This window comes from Emiliania huxleyi (genome assembly GCF_000372725.1).
Source record: "Emiliania huxleyi CCMP1516 chromosome Unknown EMIHUscaffold_20, whole genome shotgun sequence".
Taxonomy (NCBI): domain Eukaryota; phylum Haptophyta; order Isochrysidales; family Noelaerhabdaceae; genus Emiliania; species Emiliania huxleyi.
This window is the reverse complement of record NW_005200600.1, coordinates 372,420-390,259: the sequence shown is the minus strand read 5'-3', so window position 1 is coordinate 390,259 and position 17,840 is coordinate 372,420. Positions and strand designations below refer to the sequence as shown.

General features: G+C 65.7%; 7 protein-coding genes across 7 annotated transcripts; 3 read left to right on the top strand and 4 right to left on the bottom strand.

Moving 5' to 3' along the window:
* The first annotated feature begins 2,074 nt into the window (after positions 1–2,074).
* EMIHUDRAFT_463001 (hypothetical protein) lies at positions 2,075–4,637 on the top strand. The gene is made up of 7 exons (XM_005781633.1): positions 2,075–2,740; positions 2,937–3,131; positions 3,256–3,325; positions 3,429–3,537; positions 3,611–3,623; positions 3,745–3,897; positions 4,115–4,637. The coding sequence occupies exons 1-7, from the start codon at positions 2,102–2,104 to the stop codon at positions 4,412–4,414; spliced, it is 1,479 nt and encodes a 492-aa protein (XP_005781690.1). The 5' UTR covers positions 2,075–2,101; the 3' UTR covers positions 4,415–4,637.
* Positions 4,638–4,768: 131 nt separating this feature from the next.
* On the bottom strand, positions 4,769–7,219 carry EMIHUDRAFT_203838 (hypothetical protein; the record flags this gene model as incomplete). Its single annotated transcript, XM_005781632.1, has 7 exons — positions 4,769–4,809; positions 4,936–5,356; positions 5,582–5,618; positions 5,850–6,031; positions 6,365–6,818; positions 6,990–7,102; positions 7,178–7,219. The coding sequence occupies 7 exons, from the start codon at positions 7,217–7,219 to the stop codon at positions 4,769–4,771; spliced, it is 1,290 nt and encodes a 429-aa protein (XP_005781689.1).
* A 295-nt stretch (positions 7,220–7,514) lies between these two features.
* On the bottom strand, positions 7,515–8,197 carry EMIHUDRAFT_203837 (hypothetical protein; the record flags this gene model as incomplete). Its single annotated transcript, XM_005781631.1, has 4 exons — positions 7,515–7,602; positions 7,881–7,939; positions 8,014–8,114; positions 8,191–8,197. The coding sequence occupies 4 exons, from the start codon at positions 8,195–8,197 to the stop codon at positions 7,515–7,517; spliced, it is 255 nt and encodes an 84-aa protein (XP_005781688.1).
* A 727-nt stretch (positions 8,198–8,924) lies between these two features.
* EMIHUDRAFT_63990 (hypothetical protein) lies at positions 8,925–9,665 on the bottom strand (the record flags this gene model as incomplete). Its single annotated transcript, XM_005781630.1, has 1 exon — positions 8,925–9,665. A coding segment is annotated over one exon (741 nt), but the record flags the coding sequence as incomplete, so codon positions are not given.
* Positions 9,666–10,840: 1,175 nt separating this feature from the next.
* EMIHUDRAFT_99692 (NAD(P)H dehydrogenase) lies at positions 10,841–11,664 on the top strand (the record flags this gene model as incomplete). Its single annotated transcript, XM_005781629.1, has 2 exons — positions 10,841–11,211; positions 11,286–11,664. 2 exons carry the CDS (start codon positions 10,841–10,843, stop codon positions 11,662–11,664), a joined length of 750 nt encoding a protein of 249 aa, XP_005781686.1.
* A 971-nt stretch (positions 11,665–12,635) lies between these two features.
* On the bottom strand, positions 12,636–13,094 carry EMIHUDRAFT_203834 (hypothetical protein; the record flags this gene model as incomplete). Its single annotated transcript, XM_005781628.1, has 1 exon — positions 12,636–13,094. The coding sequence occupies one exon, from the start codon at positions 13,092–13,094 to the stop codon at positions 12,636–12,638; it is 459 nt and encodes a 152-aa protein (XP_005781685.1).
* Positions 13,095–13,972: 878 nt separating this feature from the next.
* EMIHUDRAFT_434635 (hypothetical protein) lies at positions 13,973–16,230 on the top strand. Its single transcript, XM_005781627.1, has 3 exons — positions 13,973–15,046; positions 15,336–15,406; positions 15,579–16,230. Exons 1-3 carry the CDS (start codon positions 14,047–14,049, stop codon positions 15,957–15,959), a joined length of 1,452 nt encoding a protein of 483 aa, XP_005781684.1. The 5' UTR covers positions 13,973–14,046; the 3' UTR covers positions 15,960–16,230.
* Positions 16,231–17,840: the final 1,610 nt, after the last annotated feature.

The following is a 17,840-nucleotide window of genomic DNA, read 5'->3' as shown; positions in this document are numbered from 1 at the left end:
ACAATCACATAACGCCTGCCATCACCACTGCCCACTTGCGACATTTGTAGCCCAAGCCGGTCCGTAGTATCCCAGTCTCCCAGGATCCGGTATCCACATCAGCCAGGGATGCTCTAGGGAGGGGTGCAGCTGCATGGTGACAACTACCAGTGAGAAGGATGGGGATGCAGCTGGCTGCTGGACCATGGCTTACACACGGGCACACTTCCATGAATTGCCAGTATCCAGCAGTATCCAGCAGTATCCCGCAGTATCCTGCAGTATCCCAGTATCCGATGCGCCGGCTCCGAGTATTGCGGTGAAAATACTGCGCGATACTGCCATGGCCACACTACTTCAGTAACACAGTATCTGCATGCCCCAGGCCCAGTATTGCAGTATCACCCTCGCGGCAGAGAGGTATTTGCGCCACCGATACTTGGCCTTTGCTTGCGGGATATTGGGATACTTGGCCAAGGGCCGTGTGCAGGTAGCATGCAGTATTGCAATAAAAATACTTGCTTTGCGTGTCTGAAATACTGGAATACTGCGCCACAGCACCTGAGAGACTGGGATACTGGAAATACTGTGAAATACTCCAACTCTCCTTGCCTACTCAGTGTATGTGGCTCTTACGTACATTCCCGTAGGAGGACTCTGCTGACAGGGTTTGCGATGAGGAGCGCCCCGATGGGTTTCTCGGAGGTTAGTGCACCACTAACTGCCGAAGCGCAAGCGCTTGTAGGATGTACTGTATGTAGCAAGAAAGAGAATTTTACAACGAAGCTCCCTCGCACGACACTGCCTCACTGGGCACGGGACTGGCGCGCACTGGCACTAACACAGGTACACCACGGGAGCCGCCTAAGCGACTCCTGCGAGGACGGCGAGGCACCTATAGCTCCGTGCACGCAAGAGAACTCTGCGACGGATCGGGCTCAAGGGCTCATACTAGCTAGCTTTTTGTTTGTGAGCTCTCTGATCCTCATTAGAAATTGTTCCAGTATTAGCAAGCAAAAAGGACGCGCACATACTCCGCGCCTGTTCTCAGTCTCGCCAGCTCTTTTTGCGGCGCTTCGCGGGTGCGTGCCCATCCGCCTCTGTATGGTCTCGGTTATACACGTTTTTGGATGCCGTTGGGGTTACTCACACCCGCACGAGGTAGGCGGCGCGCAGCGCCGCTCTCGCAGGCTGTTTTTGACTGTGTTTCTACATTTTGTTTTTTGTTTTATCAGTCTAGGAGCCCCCCCCCTCAGAGGCGGCGGACGGGCGCCCACTGGCCGAGAGATCAAAACACGACACCCCTCGACACACCCCTCGACACTGGTAAGCATGGTCTCAGCCTCGACAGGCCTCGACAGGCCTCGACAGGCCTCGACAGGCCTCGACAGGCCTCGACACCTCTATCCCTCGACAGCAGCTCGACACCCTCGACACCGGGCCTCGACACCTCGACACCAGGGCTCAGCCCCAGTGCTGCTACTGCGACGGCGGCGACTGTCCGCTCGTAGACGGCGTTGCCTGGTGCCAAAACGCAGTGGACCAGCCTTGGCCCTTGAGCACTTGAGCACTGGATAGGGTCGATTCCGCATGGTACGGGACCCCTCGACGGGACCCCTCGATCGTCTCGCCCTCCCTCACTGGTGTGCCTTGGCCCTTGCAGCGACGGCGAGAACAACAACTGCATGGCCGATATGGTCTGTGGCCGCCACAACCCCGAAGACGACAACGCTTTCAAGTGCTGCAAGTGCGACGCCAACGGCTGTCTCGAGGACGGTCGGTCGGTGTTGCCTAGTGTTGTACGTAGACGCACAGCGTACACTGCGCACGCACACTTGCACAAGACAATGCGGCGCGCTGGGCTAGCCTCAAAAGGTGGGATTGCCGTCAAGGGGCCTAGCGACGAAGAGCCTAGCCACTCCCTGTGGGCCAGCGACGCATGTAAAAGAAAAGAAAGAAAGAAAACACACAACCCAAGGGAGGGATGGGAGAACGGCACGCCGCCACCACACAGGGATTTTAAGGACGCATGTGCGGGGGCGACAATGGCCGAAAAATTATTTTTTCGAAACGCGGCGTTGTCGCGTTGGAGGAAGGAACTCCCCTGAGAGCCCTGGGGGCAATGGGCTGCTGCTCGAGCCGCACGCACCACTTCGACGCGGACGAGCTGGACAAGCCCTCGAGCGGCGAGCTGGACAAGCCCTCGAGCGGCGAGCTGGTCGAGCGTTTAGTGCAGCAGCACGCAGCAGCAGCAGCCAATCAGAGTGAGGGCGAGGTCGACTGCTGGGCCCCGATTGGAGCGGGCCTGTGTCCGATCTTGCCTCTGCCTCTCAGCATCAGCGCGGTGCGCGCCGCGCTGGGAGAGGGCTGCTCGGACGAGCTGGCCGCCTTCGTGGAGAGGGAGGCGCGTCGCGAGTACACCGAGGCGTCGACGGCCTTCGAGCTTGTCGTCGCCTCTGTCGCTTACGACAACAGCGGCGTGATGCACGCCGTGAACGGCCTGCTCGCCCGCGTCGTCGCCTTTGTTCGCGCGGTCGCCGCGCGCAAGCACGAAGAGGGCGGAGGCGACACCGAGGCGGAGGCGTTTGTGGAGGAGTTCATGGCCAAGACCTTCAGCACCAGCGGCCGGGGCGGCGGGTTCGGCGCCTTTGGCTCGGACCCCGAGGCGGTGCGCGACCTGCTCGCCGACAGCTCGGAGGAGCGGCTGCGCGAGAAGACTGGCGTGGTGAACCAGGAGGCGCTGCTGCTTGCGGCGCTCGAGGCGGGCAACCGTAGATGCGGGACAGCTCCCCGTATCTCCCCGTGTCTCGTCAGCGCTTCGCGAACGCCTACCGGCCCTTCACCCTTGGGGGACCCGCTGTGTGCGGGGCGGGCCCCTGCTCACAGCTGGGAGGGACGACGGCAAGAAACCCAGGGGTGAATTCCGGCCCTGACCTTGGTGTCTGTTCATGGCCTAGGCAACCGACGCGAGGGAGGAGGGGTGGGGCGTCGCGGGTGGAGAGGAGGAGGCGCTCGCTCGCCAGCTCGGTATCGACTTTGCCTTCTTCTGTGAGCGGCGCGCGCCCGCCGCTAGCAGCGAGGACGGGCACGGCATCGAGTCCATTGTCGCTCAGCTGTCGTCGCCGTCTATCAGGCGCGCTCTCACGCCGCTGGTGGACGGGCTCTGGGGCAAGTGGTTCGTCAAGCAGGAGGGGTGGACGGCGCCAGCTTCGAGGTGCAGCTCCGCGCACTCGACCAGGACACGTGCATGACATGTCCGAGACATGTCCTCCACAGGCGCGGCAGCTCGAGTTCCGCACGCTCGCGTCAGAGGCGTCTCAGAAGAGTGCGACTCGAGTGCACGAAGGCGCGCGGCCACACCACTGCAGACGATCGCCCACGCGCCTCGCGCAGCACAAGCTCCCCTCTCCCCCCGCTCCCCCCTCCCCCCCTCCCCACCCCTCCCTCAGGCACCCTCGCCGCGCTCGACATGGGCCTATCGCCCGCCGAGTCCACCTTCGCCGCGCGGCTTCGCGCCGCCGCTCCCGCGGCCGCCGCCGACGCGGACGCGATGCCGTGGTTCTCTCTCGGGCGACGTGGGGGCGGCACCTCCCCGAGCGGCGCTCTCTTCACACCTGGCATCTGTGAGCAGGTTCTCGGGCGACGTGCGGTGGGACATCGTCGACGGGTGTGAGCTGGCGTGCGCGGCGGCGGCGTGCTCTTCGCCTCCCGCTGCGCGCCTCTACTGTGAACAGCGTCTCTTCACCCACCTCTAGCTGTGAATAGGCGGCTGGCCTCCCGCTGCGCGCCTCGTCGAGCGGCACCACCTTCCAGATCCTGACCATCGCGCGCTACTTGGGCGTGCCGGCCGAGGAGATGCCGCTGCTGCGGCTCGCCGCCGTCGCTTTCCTCTGCCCGCAGCACCACTCCTTCCTCGAGGTGAGCTGCTGCTCATCACCAGTGCATGATGAGCTATCATATCCCTCCTCCCCCCCCCGCCACACGAGAGAGAGGGGCCGGGCGCCGTGGAGAGGTCGCCGTGCGCAGGAGAGGAGAGATGCCGTGAGGAGATGGAGACCGTCCACACAACTCCACCAGACTCGCCTCTGCGCGTGCGTGAGTCTTGTGGGGACGCTATCCTCCCCCCTCCCTGTAGGTGATGCTTGGCGCGAGTGAGTACTGCGGCGCCGGCCCGCTGGCCGCGGGCGCCGACTGCTGGCAGCACCTGCTGCCGCGAGACTACTGCTTCCAACTGCCCGGAGGGGGAGGCGCCGTCACCCGCGACAGCCTCAACGCCGAGATCGAGGCAGAGATGCGGGGCGTCGGCGACATTTCGGCCGCCGGGGCTCTCAGCGACTACGCGCAACTACTCGGCAAATACCGATCGGCGTGGCCGGCGCAGCGGCTTTCTCCGGACAACTTGCGCAAGATTGCGGCGCGCTTCCAGCCTTGTTAGGGAGGGTCGTTCTCGTCGAAAATTCAACAGGGTGGCGCGGGTTTAGTGCATGCGGAGGGTAGGGGGGGGCGTGATGGTTTGATGTTGCGTGTGGGAGTGTGTCCGCTGTGTGCCCTGGCTCGGAGATAAGACAGAGACCAGACTCCAGAGAGCGCAGAGGCCTGTATTGCGTGCGGGACGGCGGTACTCTCTAAAGTATACGAGAATAAGGAATAAAAAGAAATTTTCGATCGCGAGTCGCGGTGGGCGGCCGACGGGTTCCTCTGTGCTCCCTTCTTTCGAGGCTCGGGTGCTCGGCAAGACGCCTGCACAGAGCATGCTACCATCCCATGTTCTGGCACGGGCCGCACATCACTAGACCCCGCCAACGTGCCCCACCAGCTCTTCGATCCGTCCTTCGATCTCCGCCACGAGCTCGGAAATCTCGCGAACCTCGGCGTCGGCGTCGGTGTCGGCGTCGGCGCCGCCGCCGCCGCCCGCCGCCACCGCCTGCTCGAGCCCGGCGATCTGCTCGTCGAGACTCGCGCGCAGCAGAGTCGCGCGGCGCAAGCGCAGCGTCGCGGCCGCCTGCCTGTAGTGCGCCTTGGCCTCGTCGAGCGCGCCCAGCTGCAGGTTGGTCACGCCGAGGTAGAACTCAACGTCGGCGAGGCGGCGGTCGTGCGGCGGTAGGGTGCCCCCCTCGCGCAGCGTGCAGAGCAAGTCGCGCGCCTGGCAGTACTCCTGCAGCGCGCGCTCGGGCTGCTCATTCTGCAGCGACGCGTCGCCAAGCCGCTCGTGCGCCTCGGCGCACTGCAGCTCGTGGCCCTCTTGCCGCGCGTGCAGCGCCGCGCTCATCTCGAGCGCCTCCCATGCGGCCTCGATGACCAGCTCCGCCTCCTGCGCCAACGTGCGCCCCTCCCTCGCCGCCTCGAGCGCCTCGTCGAGCTCCGCCTTGTCGAGCTCCTCGCAGTCGCCGTCGTCGTGCAGCACACGCCACAGCGCCTCCTCCTCCTCCTCCTCCTCCTCCTCCTCGTCCCCCTCCTCCCCTCCCCGCCCCCCCCCGTCCGCCTCTCCGGCCGCCGCCCCGTCCGTCGCACCGCCGCCCTCCGCCCCGCCCCCTCCTCCTCCTCCGCCCTCCACCCCGCCCCCTCCCGCCCCGCCCCCTCCCGCCGCGTCCCTCCACGCCACCACAGTCCCGTCGGCGGCGCCTACAGTCTCGGGCAACCTCGGCATCATCTCGGGTGATCTCACGCGCCTTTGCCGGTCGGCGGCGTCGGCGGCGCCGTGCAGCGCAAAGAAGCGGCGCACGCGCCGGCCGACGGCCGGCCCAACGGAGGACCAGCCCTCAGGGACGACTGTCTCCGCCGTCGAGGCGGAGGCGGAGGCGGAGGCGGAGGCGGGGGCGGAGGAGGCGGGGGCGGCGTCGACGGCGCCCGCGGCGGCGACGCGCAAGCACATCGCTTGAGCGCGCCGGAGCAGCGCGGAGCCGTGCAAGTACCATGGCTCCGCCAGCGATGGGCTCGAGTGGTCGCCGGACGCCGCTTCGATGCGCAGCCCGAGCGCGCGGTTGAGGCAGCTGCACGCGTAGTCGTACTCGCCCTCGCGCAGCATCGCCCGCCGCCCGCGCGCCTCCCAACCCTCCGCGTCGTCGGCCGCCGGCTCCTCCTCCTCCTCACCCTCCTCCTCCTGCCCCCCCTCCTCGATGCCCGCTTCGCCCGCCGCCGCCGCCGCCAGTCCTTCCCCCGCCGCCGCGCCCGACCCGCCTCCGCCGCCAGCCGCCGCGGCCGGCGCCGCGGCCGGCGCCGCCGCCCCGGCGCGCGCCTCCCTCCTCCTCCGCTCCTCCTCGGCCGCGGCGTGGTTGAGCGCGCCCTTGTGCGAGAGCCGCCGGTCGCGCTCCTCGAGGAAGGACCAGTCCTGCGCCGGCAGCAGCGCGCGCAGGCCCGCCGCGACATCGCCCCCATGGTGGTGGACCATGTTCCAAAACACACGCGGGGAGACGTGCGCCATCTTGAAGGGCTTGAGCAACTCGACGCTCGCGCTGCTCTGGTCCGTCTGCAGCTGCTCGAGCACCGCCAGCACGACGCCGCGCAGCTCGGGGAGGGCGAGCAGCCCGAACGGCTCCCGCTTGGTCTTGCGGCCGACCTTGTACGTGGCGACCGCCTCAGTCGGCTCGCCGTCGAGCCGACGCGACTCGAGCACCTCGATCTCAAAGTGGCCTCCCAGCGCCGCGTGGTACCGCTCCGTGGCGGTCACCTCGGCCACGTGGTGCGCGAGCGCCGACTGCGACGCCGCCTTGAGAAACGCCGCCGCTGGGTCGTCCCCGCCGCGGCCGCTCACGGCGTCGAGCAGCGACGAGCCAATCCCGTCCTCTGAGCTGAGCTGCAGCGCGGCCGCCGCCCTCTTCTTGCCGCCGCCGCCACCACCCCTGCCCGAGGAGGCGGGAGGCGCGCGCCGCTTGCCGGCCGAGGGCGGCGCTGGTGAGTCGATGTCGGAGAGGGTGCGCACGGCGGCGGCGCCGGAGGAGGCGGCGGCGGCCTTCTTGGCGCTCTTGGGCTTCGGCTTGGCCTTGCCGGCGGGCGCAACTGCCTGCCCGGACGAGGCGCCCACCGCGACCACCACCGTGTCCATGTTGCGGAGCGTGCCGCGGATCGGGTCGCTGTCGTTGAGCACGAGCGGTGCCGGCGGGAAGCCGCTCGAGAGGGTCAGCGCCTCCGCGGGCGAGGCGGCGACGGCGGCGATGGCGGCGCGGAGGGCGGCGAAGGTCGCGTCCTCGCCAACCTGCACCGTCGACGGCCCGTTGGGAAGGCGGAGGCGGAGGGAGAGCATAGCACGTCCGGTACCGCGGGGCGGGGTGTGGGCAGCTGGCAGCCGTGTACTACCTCATGTATCGGAGTTATGGTCCTGATACGACCTGTGAACGTGAAGAGAGTGGTACCAGCACTGTCGATCGTTACGGCACGCAAGGGGGGCCTCCCGGACGTATGATCCTAGCCCAATAAGTTCCACGGAGCAGATTTGGATTTTTGACAGAATTAATGCACTGCCCCCGCACGATACTAACTATCGTAGTTTTGGTCCCGGTGCCCTTCACGGCACCACACCGCCGCTTGAAGGCCCGAGATTAGCCTAGCAGTGAGTGGGCATCGCCTGCCGGTCGGCTGGGCACGAGCCAAGCACTTGGGTGGCCGTCGACCGAGTCCGAGCGGCGCCTGAGGTGGGTGCCACGGCGTCTGCACGAAGGCGTGGCGGGGTGAGGAGCCAGGAGTGGTGAACACCTCCCCGTCGGGCGCGCGGCGCGCCGGATGGTCCGCCGAGGCCGCCGCCGCCCCGACGGCGGCGATGAGGGCGGCGGGGCCGACCCAGCCGGCGTTTGTCGGCTCCACCTACAGAGAAGCAGCCTCTGTGGGTCGACGATACTAACTCGGTAGTAACGCGGAGCGGTGCTGTGCGGCGCCGAGTCGTGCGCGAGGCGACCTCCTGAGGCTACCTGAGCTGGCAATGGATGCCACCAGGACGCACGGCTAGCAGGAGCCAGTCAGGCATGCCCTGCTGTGGAGCAGAGCCAGCTGGCGCACCGGCGATACTAACTCAGCGCGCCGCGAGAGGCGAATCTGGGCGACTTTGGAGGCGCAGTTCTCGAGCTTGCCGTCGACGATTGATGTCGGGTAAATTGTCACTGCCGTCCGGGAAGGTCTTCTCTCAACAGGCCGAGCGCCGTGGCCTGGCTCGGCTCGCCGCGGGCGCCACGAATTTATCAGGACCAAAACTCACGAGACCTCGATACTAACAAAAACTACGATACATGAGGTACACCGAGCCGTCTTTTTTTCGAGGTTGCAACCCTAGTTTCGCACTGTGCTGTGAATCGAGCGGAAACCAACAGCTCTCAGGACCCCCCGGTGCTGGGGTGCTGCCAGCAACCAACCAACTCACCGGGCGAGCGGAGCGAGCCGAAGAGCTGGGGCCAAATTCGTGAACGGCTGTGAACGTCAACGCCGCCCGCAGCATCGAGCGGCACGTCCTCCCCACAACCAGCGGCGTGTAAAGCACCATAGGTCGTCGGCTTTGCCGACGGGCGACGTGCACGGACACAGGGACGGGCGAACCACTTACCCGAACAAGCATGATCCAGTTCCAGAGTGCAGAGAACGGGGCATTGCACCTACATGGTGCGGGACCTGGGGCAGCAACCAACAACCTGGATGGGGACGGGGTGCTGCGCAACCGACGCCAACCAGCAGCGTTCACAGCACAGTGCGAAACTAGGGTTGCAACCTGGTAAAAAGACGGCTCGCTGTATCACAGTGGCCCACAAAAGAATTTGATCCCGAGACGGTTCGGACTGGCACTACAAAAGGGCACGGCAAAAGAATTATGGGTGATTTCCCTGGCTTGTCTCTCCTTTCTCGGGGCACACTGGCCGCCAGTCCACGACAAGGGCGTGGACTGGCGCCAACTAGCACGCACACACGGCACAACGGAAACACCGCTCCCCACAAGCCGCGCGACCGAGGCCAAGGGCGCGGGCTGCTCACAGGGTGGAGCCTACCACGTCATCGAGGGCGCGGTAGCTCGGCAGGGCCGACCGCTGCACGCGCCCACCCCGCAAGACGATCCGGTCGCACTGCGGCCGCGCGAAGAGCTCGCTCACCCGCCGCGTTTCGGGGAAGAGTATGAGGTCGGCGGCGGCGCCGGGGGTGAAGGAGGAGCCGCCGCCGAGGCCCATCGCCTCGGCGGCAGCGTCGCTCACCAGCGCCGCCCACGCGCCCTCGTTTGGCGCCGTGTCGAGGTGGCCGAGCGTGACGGCGTTCTTGTAGTTTTGGAGCCCGTCGTAGTCGCCGTACGGGTGCCACCAGTCGCGCACATTGTCCGAAGCGGACCCGACCGCCACGCCCGCCGCCGCCAGCTCCTGCACGAGGGTGAGCCCGCGCCAGAGTGGCGTGCGGGGCGCGTCCGCGTCGATGGGGATGCAGTGCGGGGCTGCCGAGCCGCGCCGGTCCTGCAGCCCGAGATTGGTGCTTGGATTACAGACCACCGTCACCGGGCCGAGCCTTGCCAAGCCCTCGATCACTCGCGCGCGGTTGCCCTCGCCCTGCAGCGCAAGCGAGGTGCAGTGGCCAAGGACGACGGCCTCCACGTACCCCTCCGCGCGCGCACGACCGAGCGCGCCGACGAGCGCGAGCAGGCAGCAGCAGGCGGGGTCGTTAGTCTCGTCGATGTGCAGGTCGACCATCAGCCCGTGGCGACGCGCGTGCTTGAAGAGGGCGTCGAGGGCGGCCGCAGTCTCGCCCTCCGGCGATGAGGACGTGTTTCCGCAGTAGGCTCCGAGCAGCACGCCCTCGTGCTGCAGCGCTTCGTCCACGTGCCGCGAAGCGAGGGCCTGCAGCAAAGCCGTGAAGACTGAAGGCTCTGAGAAGGCTCACCAGTCGGCTCGGGAGTACCTCGTCGCTCCAGAGAGGGAGCCACAGGTTGGCCACGCCTTGCAGCGCCATGCCCCTCGCGCCCCACTTGCGGCGGCTGGCGTCGAAGGCGGCGTACACGGTCGCGCGCAGCTTGGCGTCGTCCGAGTTGGTGCCTATATAGCAGTGAGGTAAGATCTGCCGACTAGGTCTCACATGGCAAGGCAGGGGAGCAGGCTGCCGTCCAAATGCGTGCGGATTGCCCTCGTCCCGTGGTGAAAGGCAGAGGCGCAAGCAAAGTCCATCCGTCGAAGGACGTCGGTCGCCGCCGGGCATGGCGTGCAGCAATCGTCGGCGTCGCGCCCGCCCCCGCCGGAAAAGGCGACCGGGCGGCAGCACGGGCAGGCAGCCCAGCGCTGCTCATCGAGCACCTCGACAGAGAGCGCATCGGAGAGCGAGCCGGTCGGGTTGCGCGTGCGCGGGTGCGCGTGCGTCTTTACGAAATGTACGTGCGCATCGACGAAGCACGCAAGCAGCAGCGCCCCGTAGCCGTCGACAAAACTAGCGAGGGCGAAGAACGCGAGCCGGTCAGCGTGGTGTGCCTGCGTGTGCACTGGTGCGAAGAGCCTCGTGTGTCTGGGCGGCTAGGGAAGGGGCGGCGTTCTTCACCCAGTGGTGAGGCTTCGGCGGGTGCTGCCCGCCATATTGACTGCTTCGATGCGGCCGCTGCGACCGTAAACCACATCGCAGCGGACCAGTCCCTCCTCATCAGCCTCGAAGCTGGCTGACGCCGGCAGCAACGCGCAGGGCACTCTCACGTTGCAGAGTGCAACCACGCGAGAGCTGGCGTGAGCGAAGGAGAGGCGCAACCGGAGCAGCGCGTAGCTCCCGCCGAGCAACCGGCCTGCCGCGGCACCCAGTGCGATGCCGGCAGCGGCAGCAGCGGCGACGCGATAATGGGAGATGGTCATCGTCATCGTAAAAGGGCCAATAAACACGACCAACTCGCAACTGGACGTCGCCGTGTCCCCCCCCCCCCCCCCTCTGGATGCTGTGGAATCCCGCGACGCGCTGGCTCGCCAAGAATCTGAACTGGGTGACGACGCAGGTTCCCCCACCACCGCGAAGCCCCGACGACGTCGAGAAGCGGAAGATCTTGCTTGTGCATGCGCATCCACGCACCGACTCATACTCGCATGCCCTCGCTGATGCGGTGGAGGCTGGTGCCAAAGAGGGCGGTCACACCATCCGACGTCGCGACCTGTACAAAGAGAGATTCAGCCCGGTGATGACAGCCGCCGAGCGCGGCGCCTACCTGCGCGACTTTGACATGGTACCTAAGCGGCTTGCTAGCGACGTCCGCTCGCATCTTGATGACCTCCGTTGGGCAGACTCGGTGGTATTTGTTTATCCGACATGGTGCTTCCCCCCCGCCCCCTACTCCCCCCCCCCCCCCCCGACCCTGCCCAACCCTCTTCATTGGCTTACTGTAGGTGGTTCAACGTTCCCGCTATGCTCAAGGGCTATATTGACCGGGTGATGGTACCCGCCACTCCCGGAAGCGGACAGGGTGCCTGGGCCTTTCCGGACTCAAACATCCAGGGCAAGGCATCGATTGGCAGCGGCGGGCTTGTGGGCCACCTCACAAACGTTAAGCGCGTTGCAGGCATCTCGACATACGGCTCGGAGAGGTACATGGGGCTGCTCGCCGGCGACAACGGGCGCAACATGATTGGCACGGGGGTCCGTGCCCTTTTCGACCCCAGCTGCACGGTGCTATGGATGGGGCTTTACTCGCTTGACTTTTGCTCAGACGAGCAGCGCGCGGATTTCATCGACAAAGTAAGGGAGACCATCCGCGACGACTTCTGACCGGTTGAGTTGAGCTCTGGTTCCGGACTACAAAATGCGAGCATACCTACTGTAGAGGAGAGACCTCTCGGCACTCCAGCCACAACGTCGATCAAATGTGTACCGCACTGCAGTAGAAGTGCGCAAGCAAAACTGAAAACACAGACACAAATCACCTCTCGCTGAGACCTGTCTGAGTCACGACCGCGGACCGGGACGCGGGAGGATGTGAGAGATTGGAACTCATCGCGGCGCGCGTGAATCAGTCTCGTGATGGCGGGGATCGGGAGGTGTCATGTTCGATCGATGTGTTTTAGTTTTGTGAGGACTGAGGTGAAGGAAGATATATTTCTTTTGTTGGTTTTCAAAAATCTCTCTCTCTGAGGTGACACACACCCTGATCCCTGTGGCGGCTGGCGCCGCGCCCAGACGCGCCAGAGGCCAGACAGAGTGAGTGACGTAAAGCCGTCCGTTTATACACTTGTTTATACAAGAGGAGACGCAGATCGCAGAATTGCACTGTGCAACGCTCTGGACTGGGCACTAGAGCTAGGACCCAGTGCTGTCCGCCGTCGAGACCGTGCAGCGCGTTGCTGGCTGCTGTGTGCAGTCAGTCCATCTCTCTCTCTCTCTCTCTCTCTCTCTCTCTCTCTCTCTCTCTCTCTCTCTCTCTCTCATTTTTGGACACAGTACATCAGGTCACACTCTCCGCAGAGTACGCAAACCCGGCTCGATACGTACGCACGCCCCTCGCTGAGTGTTGTCCCCGGCTCCGCCGCACACGGTTGTCTGCAGTGACCAGTGGCCAGCGCACTATCCACTGGCTCCCACACGCGCGCGGCGTGTAGCTCCTCGCCAGAGATACGGCTCCTGGGTCTCTACCCGTCTAGGCCTGGGACTGCCACGAGATGTCTAAGCGCGACGGCTGCAGCCTGCAGCTCCGCTGCCAGCCTAAGTGCGGGACCCCCTTAAGAGAGTGCGCCGCAACCGCGCTACGCCTCGTCCCTGCGCACGGCATGCGGCATCACCCACCCGACCCACACGTCCAGCAGCGCGCCAGGCCCTCCCGGCCCCTCCGCCACGAGCTGCCCCCGCGACAGGAGGTGCCCCGTGATCAGCAGCGCCGCGGCCAGCGCCCTCGCCGCCGCCGGGAAGAGGGCGTGCGTGTCTGGGCTCCACGGCCGGGCGGCTTGAAGGACGAGGTCGGCGGCCGCGGAGCCTGTGGCCGCGAGCAGCATCATCTCCCGCGCGAGGGAGAGCGGCGTCGGTCCGCCCAGGACGGCGGCGTCGAGGCTCGCGCCGCCGCGAAGCTCGGCGCGGGCCCGGGCCGCGTCGATGACGGACAGATGGTGGAGCGGCGTCGCCCACTGCTCGCTGGTGGTCAGCCAGGCGGCCACCTCGGCGTGGCCCCTTCGCGTTGCCATCCCCAGAGCCGTCCTCTCGTCGCCCATCACCGTGGCGGTCCGCGAGGCGCCATACGAGCTGAGGAGCTGGACTGTGGAGAGGTGCCCGTTGTCGATGGCGAGAAAGAGGGGGGAGCGGCCGATGCGATCGGCCTGGTCCACCGCTGCCCCAGCGGCGCACAGCACAGAAACCACGTCAGTGTGGCCCTCTTCGCTGGCGAGGAGCATCGCTGTGTCACCATCGCTGTTTGCCAAATTGACTGCCGCGCCCGCGGAGCACAGCACCGAGACGGTCTCTGTGTGGCCGTCCTCACTCGCGAGGATGAGAGACGTCGATCCGCTGCCGTCTGCAGTGGTCTGGTCGATGGCGTCTCCCGCCGCCAGCAGCGTGCGGACCTCGTCGGACCGGCCGTGGCGAGCGGCGTCGAGCAGAGGCGAATCCTCGCCGTCTTCGCCTTCTTCGCCTTCTTCGTTGTCGCCCAACTCGACGGGATCGCTGCCACCCTCCCGAAGCAGCGTGTTCACGAGCGCGGAGAGCGCATCTGTCTCGTCGTACACATATGTGTGTAGTGGGCAGCCCGCGAGCTGTGCTCACACGTAACTCCATCCTGCACTCATCCCAGCTGACTCATCCCTGCACCTCGCTGGAAAAGAAGTATCATATCACACACACACACTCCATCAAGATATTGGACTTGCAAGATATTGTGGCTGAAAGTCCAAGATACCTGCGCCTCTCCGCCCCCCTCCCTCCCTCGCACGTGCCCGCGCACACACGCCCTCCCTCTCGACCAAGCTGCTCTCTGCCGCTGGCGAATCGCACCCGTCGGTGCCTCCGAGACCGTCAAAGGGGACGTCGGAAAAAAAATGCGCATTTCGTCGCATCATCGGTGCGAGTTCCGGTCAGTTCCGACCGTATCGGCAGGCGGACGGCCTGCTCCCTTGGTCTTATCCCTTGCTTGCTGTGCCTGCGCTCTCACCGACACCCAGGAATCCCACCATGGAACGTAGTAATGCCCACCTCCAGCAGCAGCTCGGCAAAAAGGACGAGCAAGTAACTGTCTCTCCGACCACCACGATGGACACGCTCCCGCTCGTCTCGCCGCCGCCGTCCCGGGAGACGCTGCGGGAGACGCTGCCGGCTGCGCCGGCTGCACCAGACGACCCAGTTCGCAGACCGACGCGCCGGCATCGTTGGCTGCTGTGGCCGCTGCTCGCCGCGGTCGTGGCAGCGCTGCCGCTCCTCCCGGTGGAGGTATGGCTGCCGCACATGGACCTGCCTTCCGACGACCTCTCGAGCACGGCGGATCCACTCCCGCCCTTGTTCCCGGCCGACGTGCCGTCCTTCCTGAACGCCACCTGCCTCGACAGCGAGCGCCGGTTTCCACTCGTGGTGACGCCGGTCGACCCATCCGTCTCGATTGAGCGCGTGTCCGAGTGGGTCGAGCGTAACCGCGACATCGTGACGGGCTGGCTCGACGCCTATGGGGCCGTGCTGCTGCGCGGGTTCGCCGTCGAGGAGGCGGCGCAGTTCGAGCGGGTCGCGATGGCGTACACGGACCGGCTGGACAACATCTACCTCGGCACGTCCCCTCGCGAGCCCGTCACCAACTCTGAGTTTGTCTTCACCGCGTCCGAGTTTGAGTCGTGGAAGGTCGTGCCGATGCACTGCGAGATGTCCTTCTTGCCGCGGCCGCCCGAGCACCTCTTCTTCTTCGCAAAGGAGATGCCGCCCGACATGGTCGGAGGCGAGACGCCCCTCGTCGACATGCGCGCCGTGGCGAGAGAGATGGGCGAAGCCACGCGCGCAGTGTTCGAGCGCAAGGGGATCCGGTATGTGCGTGCGTACCCGTCCGCCCGCTCCAGCCACCCCCTCGACAAGTACGACCCGTTCAAGACGAAGAGCTACGAGGCCATGTTCCGACACGTGCCCTCCGCCGCATCCGACGCCGCCGCAGTCGAGGCCGAGAGCCGCAGACAGGGCTTCACACCCAGCTGGGGTGCGCGCCGCCCCCCTCCCCCTTCCCGCCCTCGCCCGCGCCACCGTCTCCGCCACCGCCGCTTCCACCGCCGCCCTCCCCGCCGCCGCCATCTCTCCCGCCACCCTCGCCGCCACCGCCATCCCCGCCGCCATCCCCGCCGCCGCCGCCGCCATCCCCGCCGCCGCCATCCCCGCCACCGCCACCGCCATCGCCTCCGCGCAGCCTCATCACCACCACTGCGCAGCCTCCTCGAGCCGACTCGCGAGACGCGAAACCCTGCCTCTTCACGCGTGCTGCCTGTGAACAGGCCCGCGCGGGATCCTCAAGCTGACGCACGAGACGCCGGCCTTCCGCACGCACCCGCGCACGGGCGACGAGGTTAGTGGCGCTAGATCGTAACCACGTCTTCGACTGTCTGCACAGACTCGTACAGACGCGGCGGCGCGATTGCGCTCACGCTCTAGCCACCGCACGCGCCGTCGTTGCTCGCGTGGATGCACCGCGTGGCACGGTACATGCGGCCTCCAGCCCGATGCCCCCCCCGCTGCAGGTGTGGCACAACCACCTCGGCGTTCTCCACTCGGCGGCGTGGGCCGACGAGTTTGCACACGCCGCTCGCCACCTCCGCTCAGCGCGCTACGCCGCCCTCTCGTGGCTCTTTTACGCGCTTGACGCGCTGATCCACCGAGGCCTATTCGGCGAGGCGTTCGGCCAGCACGTGACGCACCGCGGCGGCGAGCCAATCGCTGCGGAGCACGTGTGGCACGTGCGTCGGCTGATGTGGAAGCACACGCTGACGGCGCCGTGGCGGCAGGGCGACATCATCCTCGTCGACAACTTTCGGCTCGCGCACGCGCGCATGCCCTTCTCGACCGCGGGGAAGCGGCGCCTGTGGGCCATATGGGCAAAGCCCCCAGCGTCGCTGGAATGAGGGGCTGCGGGTGCGGCGGCTCGAAAGGCCGCATGGGGTGGCAGCAGGGTCCGCCTAGGTCGGCCTCACTCTGGAGAGGAGTCGGCGCTGCGGAGTCTTGGCTGTAGCGGTTTCCCGCTTGCAGCGGAGCTCGACTTTGTGGCGCGTGTTTGAACTGTCAAGTGTTGGGGGCTTTGTGTTACGAGTGATCATACGCGATACGGTGCGGCCAGCGCTCTTGTGTGATTGTGTTCAGCATTAGCGAGTCAAGAGGTCTGGTGATATCGGGACAGTGCGCAGGGGGCCATGGCCGCCGCTGCCTCTTGCGCAAGCCGCGCAGTGTGCGGTGGCGGCCGCGCGCGGAAGCGGGCGGCCCAGACTCTGGCCCAGACCACAGACAGAGTGTGTGACTGTGTCTGTGAGAGTCTCTCAGTGACCTGCGCGCGCGCGGCTAGGTGGTAGGTTTGCAGAATCGACTTTTTCGTTGTACGCATGTGAACACGACTTGATTGGGAGCAGGTGTGTGCGAGCTAGACATATCCACCCTTCTTTTGCATGTGCTGGACCGCGCTGTACGCCGATTGGACCCCTCTCATCGAGATCTTGCCCAGAGACTCCGTCGCGGGCTTGACATGGGGTGCGACCACCGGCAGTTCAGGTGTGAGCTTCGCAGTCCAGCTGCGCATTAGTTCCACAAGCCCTTGGCGCCCTTGGGCTGTGTCCAACGCCTTAACCCCCTCTGCCGCCCCCCTCGCCCCCCTGGCAACGCTCACAGCTTCGGCTTCAACGGATGGCGCGAGCGCGGTCGCCTCTGGCACCAACTCGCCGACAGTTTTTTCGACCACGGGACCGAGATAGTCCAGAAACGATTGGACGCGTGCCACTGGGTGAGTCATCGAGCGACTGGTTTGCAGCTCTGGCAACATCTCTGAGATGCCTCGGCTGAATATGGCAGAGGCCGATTTCTCAGGCGCCTGCTCCACGAGCAAGAGAGCGGGACGCGCGCGTTGGTGGCCGTATACCGCCTAGTGTGGAGCTATCAGTGTGGTTGCGTGTTGTACTAGTGATGCTGCACTAGACGGCCCGTTTTTAGCAAAAAGAAGATACCACATCGCGTGTGGTCGTCGAAAAACCGCATGTTCGCCCGTTTTGGACCCCTTCGTACGGCTCCGAAAACCGCTCCTTAACGACGACTACGCAGCCCGGCGGTCGATCTGCGCCTTCTCAGCGGTGGAGGGGATGTGTACAGTACGTGCGGACCGCGTGGTGCTGCGACGGTTTGACGAGTGCGACTCCCAGCGTCGACTTTGCGACCCCACGGAGCCTATCTGCTGCTCCGGGGGGGGGGGGGGGTCTGCAGCGGACCACCCGGCCGAACTTCAGAGTGGCGGTGCTCCTCAAATACCGCTCAAACGCCCACGATGTTGTGGAGGGGACATATGCTGATGATCCTGGCCCGATTGGTTCGCTCAGAAAGCTTCTGGGCGGTCGGTAAGGTCCGCTCCCCGCACACCGGCCCGGAAGTATGGTACCCTAGACGAGACGGGTCGCAGGCGTCGTAGCGAGCGCGTCGAGACCGCGGCCTTCATACTGTTTAGGGTGCTGATTGTGAGCTGTGATCTGCACGGGTGAGTCACGTCGGCGTCTCAAAGGAGTGACGTGCGACCTGTCAGAGCTTGATCTCTGATCTCAGCGGCGTCGAGTCGTCTCCGGCGGCGACAATTTTGTACCTCCCCAGGACGCGCAGAGGCAGCTGCGATGGCGCGGTGTGTGCGCCCGTCTACTCGGCGGGGTCGCAGCTGCCTCTGGAAGGCACCGAGAGGTATAAAATGACCAAAATCAAGGTTTTGTAACGCGAGCTGTGCCAAATTGAATGAATTGGCACTAGCCACGGAAATTAGA

Bases quoted from the DNA above. Each gene is read 5' to 3' on its own strand.
- EMIHUDRAFT_463001 (XM_005781633.1), top strand. From the start codon at position 2,102: ATGGGCTGCTGCTCGAGCCGCACGCACCACTTCGACGCGGACGAGCTG. The intron at 3,132-3,255 runs GTGGACGGGCTC...TGTCCTCCACAG, and splicing joins GGCGCGCTCTCACGCCGCTG to GCGCGGCAGCTCGAGTTCCG. The intron at 3,326-3,428 runs GCGCGCGGCCAC...CCCCTCCCTCAG, and splicing joins TGCGACTCGAGTGCACGAAG to GCACCCTCGCCGCGCTCGAC.
- EMIHUDRAFT_434635 (XM_005781627.1), top strand. From the start codon at position 14,047: ATGGAACGTAGTAATGCCCACCTCCAGCAGCAGCTCGGCAAAAAGGAC. The intron at 15,047-15,335 runs GTGCGCGCCGCC...GCCTGTGAACAG, and splicing joins GGGCTTCACACCCAGCTGGG to GCCCGCGCGGGATCCTCAAG. The intron at 15,407-15,578 runs GTTAGTGGCGCT...CCCCCGCTGCAG, and splicing joins ACCCGCGCACGGGCGACGAG to GTGTGGCACAACCACCTCGG.